At 41.9% G+C, this 8,743-nt stretch overlaps 2 protein-coding genes across 2 annotated transcripts; both read left to right on the forward strand.

The window, feature by feature from the left end:
• The first annotated feature begins 1,804 nt into the window (after positions 1-1,804).
• On the forward strand, positions 1,805-3,699 carry LOC118112785 (tripartite motif-containing protein 16-like). The gene has a single exon (XM_035162354.2). The coding sequence runs from the start codon at positions 1,924-1,926 to the stop codon at positions 3,598-3,600; it is 1,677 nt and encodes a 558-aa protein (XP_035018245.2). The 5' UTR covers positions 1,805-1,923; the 3' UTR covers positions 3,601-3,699.
• Positions 3,700-6,195: 2,496 nt separating this feature from the next.
• LOC124852056 (tripartite motif-containing protein 16-like) lies at positions 6,196-8,047 on the forward strand. The gene has a single exon (XM_047340473.1). The coding sequence runs from the start codon at positions 6,315-6,317 to the stop codon at positions 7,992-7,994; it is 1,680 nt and encodes a 559-aa protein (XP_047196429.1). The 5' UTR covers positions 6,196-6,314; the 3' UTR covers positions 7,995-8,047.
• The last annotated feature ends 696 nt before the right edge of the window (positions 8,048-8,743 follow it).

Genomic DNA, 8,743 nt, shown 5'->3' on the forward strand with positions numbered 1-8,743 from the left:
GTTTGAAAGAACTAATGTTGCTGTTGTTTTCTAAATCAATGTAGAAATAAGATTCTGTGATGTTTTAGAACCTGCATTGATCCTGATCATCATCAATGAACTGATTATTTGTTCTTTTCTTTTCCACTTGTGAGATGGAGGTGAAACAAACTGATTGTGTGTCCATGAAATCACTGAACAAGAGTCATTGAACAGACTTTACTGATGAAATGATCAATGAACTCAGAGCGTCAACATGTCCAACAGATGTATAAAGCAGATGTATAAAAGCAATAAAAGTCTAATCTGTGAAGAAGCTGAAAGTTGAAATAAAGAATGAATCCAGTCTGTTCTTTTGTCTTCATTCCAGGATCTTGTTCAAAACTGATGGAGACAAAGTGAAACTCCTGTGAGAGAATAACTGAGGCAGTTTCCCTCCTGAAACTCCACAAGCCTCAGTGTTCATGTTCAGTCTCTGTCGTTGCAGATTTTCTGCACTAAAAAAGCTTCTGGCTGGTGCCAGTGACTGTAGAACAGTCTCACTCCCTATGAAGAGAAACAGATCTCAGCTCCTCCCTCTCTCGTTCACTACCTGCAGTGACTCATCTCCCACAGGTCACAGCTTTTTGTTCACTGGTCCTTACACTTACACACCTGTGAAGGGAGGAGACAGAGAAATGAGCAACGTTTTCTTTCGCTCGCTGATTTTCAAAACCCAGAACTTGTTTGTGATCTCAGTGGATGAAGAGAGTTTGTCACACAGATTTAAAGAAGTGGAGAAATAATTGTTTGGTGAAGTTTCAGAGTGAAGACGTTGAGTTGAGTCCTGACACACATGCGACATATTGGAGATATTGTGATGTTGCGGACTTGAGGTCGTTCCGTTTATCGTGCTGTTGATTTTCATGAGGATGAAACTTCACAACGAGTTTGTCGTGTTGCTTTAGTGTTTCACATCGCACATACAGTTTGAATCCAGACTTGATCAAAACTTCTTGACACCAAATTTATCGTAGGTTTAACCCACAAAACAACCTTTGCTGCTTGAAGAGGTTTTGTAATTTATGTAGAGTTGAAACAGTAAACGGCAAAAACACTCAGGATTAGGTTCCTGAAGACTGGGATCGATTTTATCATTTTCTTTGATAAAAGCTGAACAGTTGTTGACATGGTTCCTTTGCTCTTTCTCATTTTTCTTCTTTAGAACTCCATTAACTTTGCTGTAAATCTGTATAATCTCTGGCTGCACGTGCTGTTGTAACAGCTCAGCTTAACACTGAGGGGGACAGAGTTTTATAAATAAGAGTCTGAGACTCTGAAACAACCTGAGGAAATATAGCAGGCTGAGTCAGAAGCTTCCTTTAAATCCAAACTTCAAACGTGCTGTTATTGTACCACAATTTAATCTAATTCTAGTTTTTAAAGTGTGGTTATGATTACATTTCTGTCACCTGTAGTGTTTTTATACTTTTACTCTTTCATAAGTGTTTTTTAATGTATTTTTACTTGTGTTTTTCATTTGTGAAGCACTTTGTAAGTTGGTTTTTATTCCATTGAAAAGATTCGTTAACTTTTCTGGAAACTTTGAAAAATGTGAATCTTACAACCTGTGCTGTTGTGAGCTGCATGTGACAGTTCCCAGTGCAACTATTCACTTTGAAATGTGATAACACAGATAAAAAACTCACCAACAGCTCATCGTAGTGAAATGCCGTAAATCCTGAAAAACCAACAACTTCTTCCTCAGACACAACCAGCTCCTCCCAGTCAGGATACATCTTTGTCTCCTCCCTTCACAGGTGTGTAAGTGTAAGGACCAGTGAACAACAAGCCGTGACCTGTGGGAGATGAGTCACTGCAGGTAGTGAACAAGGAGGGTGTAGCAGAGATCTGTATCTGTTCAGAGGGAGTGAGACTGTTCTACAGTCACTGGCACCAGCTGAAATGGAGCAGCAAGAAAATCAACTGGACAGAGAAAGATTCCGCTGTTCGATCTGTCTGGATCTGCTGAAGGATCCGGTGACTACTGGCTGTGGACACAGCTGCTGTATGAGCTGTATTAAAACCCACTGGGACAAAGAGGACGTGAGAGGAAGCTACAGCTGCCCTCAGTGTGGCCAGACCTTCACACCGAGGCCTGTCCTGGCGAAAAGCACCATGTTAGGTGATTTACTGGAGGAGCTGAAGAAGACTGGATTCCGAGCTGCTCCTGCTGATCACTGCTATGCTGGACCTGAAGATGTGGCCTGTGATGTCTGCACTGGGAGAAAACTGAAAGCTCTCAAGTCCTGTTTAGTTTGTTTGGCCTCTTATTGTGAAAAACACCTCCAGCCTCATCTTCAGTCTGCTCCATTTAAGAAGCACAAGCTGGTGGAGCCCTCGGAGAAGCTCCAGGAGAACTTCTGCTCTCGTCACGATGAGGTGATGAAGATGTTCTGCCGCACTGATCAGCAGTGTATCTGTTATTTCTGCTCTGTGGATGAACATAAAGACCACGACATAGTGTCAGCTGCAGCAGAAAGGACTGAGAGGCAGAGAAACCTCGGGCTGAGGAGACAAACAATCCAGCAGAGACTCCAGGACAGAGAGAAAGATGTGAAGCTGCTTCAACAGGAGGAGGAGGCTGTCAATGGCTCTGCTTATAAAGCAGTGAAGGACAGTGAGAAGATCTTCACTGAGCTGATCCGTCTGCTGGAGAAAAGAAGCTCTGATGTGAAGCAGCAGATCAGATCCCAGCAGCAAACTGAAGTGAGTCGAGTCAGAGAGCTTCAGGAGAGACTGGAGCAGGAGATCACTGAGCTGAAGAGGAAAGACCATGAACTGAAGCAGCTCTCAGACACAGAGGATCACAACCAGTTTCTACACAACTACTCCTCACTGTCACCACTCAGTGAATCTACACACTCATCCAGCATCAGGATCCGTCCTCTGAGGAACTGTGAGGATGTGACAGCAGCTGTGTCACAGGTCAGAGGTCGACTACAGGACATTCTGAGTGAGACAGAGACAAAGATTTTACAGATTGTGTCTCAAGTGGATGTTTTACTGCCACACCCAGAGCCCAAGACCAGAGCTGACTTCTTAAAATATTCACAGGAAATCACACTGGATCCAAACACCGCAAACAAAGATCTGTTATTATCTGAGGGAAACAGAAAAGTAACACGTATGAGTAAAAAACAGTCTTATTCTGATCACCCAGACAGATTCACTGATTGGCCTCAGGTCCTGAGTAGAGAGATTCTGACTGAGCGTTGTTACTGGGAGGTGGAGGTGAGAGGAGAAGGAGGAGTTTGTATAGCAGTCGCATACAAGAATATCAGCAGAGCAGGAGAATCACTTGAATGTAGATTTGGATGCAATGATAGATCTTGGTCATTATATTGTCATGGAAACAGTTATATCTTTTCTTACAACAGGATCAACACTACAGTGTCAGGTCCTCGGTCCTCCAGAGTAGGAGTGTACCTTGATCACAGTGCAGGTGTTCTGTCCTTCTACAGCATCACTGGCACCATGACTCTCCTCCACAGAGTCCAGACCACATTCACTCAGCCTCTCTATGCTGGAGTTAGGGTTTATTATTCTGGAGCCACAGCTGAGTTCTGTAAACTCAAATAGACTCGAGTCATTAAAAGCAGTGATTTAGATTTGGTGTTTAAATCTTTAACTTCTTTTGTCTCCATGTTTGTTGATCAAACTTCGTCGTGGTGACGTTTCTGCTCCACACAGAGATCAGCTGTCAATCAAACACTGACCTTCCTTTATCACACATATTTAGTTCTCACTTTGTAAAGACAGAAATCTATAATTACACTGACATGAATGTGTTTGAAAGAACTAATGTTGCTGTTGTTTTCTAAATCAATGTAGAAATAAGATTCTGTGATGTTTTAGAACCTGTATTGATCCTGATCATCATCAATGAACTGATTATTTGTTCTTTTCTTTTCCACTTGTGAGATGGAGGTGAAACAAACTGATTGTGTGTCCATGAAATCACTGAACAAGAGTCATTGAACAGACTTTACTGATGAAATGATCAATGAACTCAGAGCGTCAACATGTCCAACAGATGTATAAAGCAGATGTATAAAAGCAATACAAATCTAATGTGTGAAGAAGCTGAAAGTTGAAATAAAGAATAAATCCAGTCTGTTCTTTTGTCTTCATTCCAGGATCTCATTCAAAGCTGATGGAGACAAAGTGAAACTCCTGTGAAAGAATAACTGAGGCAGTTTTCCTCCTTAAACTCCACAAGCCTCAGTGTTCATGTTCAGTCTCTGTCGTTGCAGATTTTCTGCACTAAAACAGCTTCATTGCAGAGAAATGACCAAAGGTTTCTTTCACTCGCTGATTTTCAAAACCCAGAACTTGTTTGTGATCTCAGTGGATGAAGAGAGTTTGTCACACAGATTTGAAGAAGTGGAGAAATAATTGTTTGGTGAAGTTTCAGAGTGAAGACGTTGAGTTGAGTCCTGACACACATGCGACATATTGGAGATATTGTGATGTTGCGGACTTGAGGTCGTTCCGTTTATCGTGCTGTTGATTTTCATGAGGATGAAACTTCACGAGTTTGTCGTGTTGCTTTAGTGTTTCACATCGTCACCTCACGGACAGATGGTCCTGGGTCGTACAGTTTGAATCCAGACTTGATCAAAACTTCTTGACACCAAATTTGTCCGAGGTTTAACCCACAAAACAAACTTTGCTGCTTGAAGAGGTTTTGTAATTTATGTAGAGTTGAAACAGTAAACGGCAAAAACACTCAGGATTAGGTTCCTGACGACTGGGATCGATTCTTTGCTCCATCACAGACAAACTTTCTCCAACTGTTTCAGAACAGAAAGAACTTTGTTGTCACTTGTATTATATAGAAACAGTTTGAGCAGTTTATCATTTTCTTTGATAAAAGCTGAACAGTTGTTGACATGTTCCTTTGCTCTTTCTCATTTTTCTTCTTTAGAACTCCATTAACTTTGCTGTAAATCTGTATAATCTCTGGCTGCACGTGCTGTTGTGACAGCTCAGCTTAACACTGAGAGGGACAGAGTTTTATAAATAAGAGTCTGAGAATCTGAAACAACCTGAGGAAATATAGCAGGCTGAGTCAGAAGCTTCCTTTAAATCAGGGGTCTTCAACGTTTTTCAGGCCAAGGACCCCCAAACTGTTGGAGAGATGGAGCAGGGACCCCTACTATATATATTGTATAAAATTGTGTTTTATATTAAACTGGGCCTAGTGCCATGTATAAACATAGCTACCCTGTTATTGTGCATTCAATACTAAGCTATTCAAATATTACACAGGCTCATATATTCATGTTTTTAATTTAAACATGTGCAAGGTACAGGGTGGCCGTGCCACTGCCATTTATCAACATACATCTTGCATACAACACTAAGCTATTAAAATAATTCACAGATTCATGTTTTTATTTTAAACATACATGTAGAAGGGACAGTGAATCCTCAAGCAATCTGTGGATGGCACACATACTCCCACATTAGTGAGATGTCTGACCCTGATGAGTAGCACACAACTTATCTAACCTTGGACGGATGGAGGTTGTCAGGCAGAGGGTCATATCAGCCTCACAACATGTTGGATGCATGTTAATGTGTATTTAAAGACATTTAAATTTGTGGGAAAAAGATTTAAAAAATATAAAAAATTGTCTAATCAACCAAAAATTCCGCGAACCCCCTGCAGTACCTCCGCGGACCCCCTGTTGAAGACCTCTGCTTTAAATCCAAACTTCAAACGTGCTGTTATCGTTCCACGATTTAAACTAATTCTAGTTTTTAAAGTGTGGTCATGATTACATTTCTGTCACCTGTAGTGTTTTTATACTTTTACTCTTTCATAAGTGTGTTTTAATGTATTTTTACTTGTGTTTTTCATTTGTGAAGCACTTTGTAAGTTGGTTTTTATTCCATTAAAAAGATTCGTTAACTTTTCTGGAAACTTTGAAAAATGTGAATCTTACAACCTGTGCTGTTGTGAGCTGAATGTGACAGTTCCCAGTGCAACTATTCACTTTGAAATGTGATAACACAGATAAAAAAAACTCACCAACAGCTCATCGTAGTGAAATGCCGTAAATCCTGAAAAACCAACAACTTCTTCCTCAGACACAACCAGCTCCTCCCAGTCAGGATATTTCTTTGTCTCCTCCCTTCACAGGTGTGTAAGTGTAAGGACCAGTGAACAACAAGCCGTGACCTGTGGGAGATGAGTCACTGCAGGTAGTGAACAAGGAGGGTGTAGCAGAGATCTGTATCTGTTCAGAGGGAGTGAGACTGTTCTACAGTCACTGGCACCAGCTGAAATGGAGCAGCAAGAAAATCAACTGGACAGAGAAAGATTCCGCTGTTCGATCTGTCTGGATCTGCTGAAGGATCCGGTGACTACTGGCTGTGGACACAGCTTCTGTATGAGCTGTATTAAAACCCACTGGGACAAAGAGGATGTGAGAGGAAGCTACAGCTGCCCTCAGTGTGGCCAGACCTTCACACCGAGGCCTGTCCTGGTGAAAAGCACCATGTTAGCTGATTTAGTGGAGGAGCTGAAGACGACTGGATTCCGAGCTGCTCCTGCTGATCACTGCTATGCTGGACCTGAAGATGTGGCCTGTGATGTCTGCACTGGGAGAAAACTGAAAGCTCTCAAGTCCTGTTTGGTTTGTTTGGTCTCTTATTGTGAAAAACACCTCCAGCCTCACTTTCAGTCAGCTCCATTTAAGAAGCACAAGCTGGTGGAGCCCTCGGAGAAGCTCCAGGAGAACATCTGCTCTCGTCACGATGAGGTGATGAAGATGTTCTGCCGCACTGATCAGCAGTGTATCTGTTATCTCTGCACAGTCGATGAACATAAAGACCACGACACAGTGTTAGCTGCAGCAGAAAGGACTGAGAGGCAGAGAGAGCTCGGGCTGAGGAGACAAACAATCCAGCAAAGACTCCAGGACAGAGAGAAAGATGTGAAGCTGCTTCAACAGGAGGAGGAGGCTGTCAATGGCTCTGCTTATAAAGCAGTGAAGGACAGTGAGAAGATCTTCACTGAGCTGATCCGTCTGCTGGAGAAAAGAAGCTCTGATGTGAAGCAGCAGATCAGATCCCAGCAGGAAACTGAAGTGAGTCGAGTCAGAGAGCTTCAGGAGAGACTGGAGCAGGAGATCACTGAGCTGAAGAGGAAAGACCATGAACTGAAGCAGCTCTCAGACACAGAGGATCACAACCAGTTTCTACACAACTACTCCTCACTGTCACCACTCAGTGAATCTACACACTCGTCCAGCATCAGGATCCGTCCTCTGAGGTACTTTGAGGACGTGACAGCAGCTGTGTTACAGGTCAGAGGTCTACTACAGGACATTCTGAGTGAGACAGAGACAAACATTTTACAGATTGTGTCTCAAGTGGATGTTTTACTGCCACACCCAGAGCCCAAGACCAGAGCTGACTTCTTAAAATATTCACAGGAAATCACACTGGATCCAAACACTGCAAACAAAGATCTGTTATTATCTGAGGGAAACAGAAAAGTAACATATATGAGAGAAGAACAGTCTTATTCTTGTCACCCAGACAGATTCACATGTTGTTGTCAGGTCCTGAGTAGAGAGAGTCTGACTGAACGTTGTTACTGGGAGGTGGAGGTGGGGGTGAAGAGGAGAGGAGTTTGTATAGCAGTCGCATACAAGAATATCAGCAGAGCAGGAAACTCACTTGAATGTGAATTTGGATGCAATGATAAATCTTGGTCATTATATTGTCATGGAAACAGTTATATCTTTTGTTACAACAGCATCAGGGCTCCAGTGTCAGGTCCTCTGTCTTCCAGAATAGGAGTGTACCTGGATCACAGTGCAGGTGTTCTGTCCTTCTACAGAGTCTCTGGCATCATGACTCTCCTCCACAGAGTCCAGACCACATTCACTCAGCCTCTCTATGCTGGAGTTAGGGTTTATTATTCTGGAGCCACAGCTGAGTTCTGTAAACTCAAATAGACTTGAGTCATTAAAAGCAGTGATTTAGATTCTGTGTTTAAATCTTTAACTTCTTTTGTCTCCATGTTTGTTGATCAAAGTTCGTTGTGGTAACGTTTCTGCTCCGCACAGAGATCAGCTGTCAATCAAACACTGACCTTCCTTTATCACACATATTTAGTTCTCACTTTGTAAAGACAGAAATCTATAATTACACTGACATGAATGTGTTTGAAAGAATTAATGTTGCTGTTGTTTTCTAAATCAATGTAGAAATTAAAGCCCTCAAAAAGCCAATTCATTTGCCTGAAAAAAAAAAAAAAAAAGAAAAATAGACGTTTTAAGAAACATTTAAGTTCTTTTCCCATATTAGCAGAAATCTATTCCCCAAATTTCGTATTCTGCTGAACAAACCAGAGTTTAAATTGATAAAAAATAAGAGTCGGGTTCACAAGTGCTGAGACAACCTATTTGAGAAAATAGGTTTAAGAATAGAGAGGATGACTGTGGTTTGTCCGAGCATGGGAAGTCTGAGTTTAAATCAGCTATAGCAACTCAAAACTAAACTGCAATGTTCCGGATTGGGGAGCGTATGAATGTTGTTTAACTGAAGTGAATATCAGGGACTGAACTAATCTCCAAGTCCGTGTAACACCTGATTACAAAAACCCAGCAGCAGCAATCGGACAGGGGACAGCCCTAACTTCAACCTGCCAGGAGAGTCAAACCCTCATTGCCATTCGGAATGGATGAGACTGTCTGTATTGACA

This window comes from Hippoglossus stenolepis, chromosome 7 (assembly GCF_022539355.2).
Source record: "Hippoglossus stenolepis isolate QCI-W04-F060 chromosome 7, HSTE1.2, whole genome shotgun sequence".
In the NCBI taxonomy this organism is placed as follows: Eukaryota; Metazoa; Chordata; class Actinopteri; order Pleuronectiformes; family Pleuronectidae; genus Hippoglossus; species Hippoglossus stenolepis.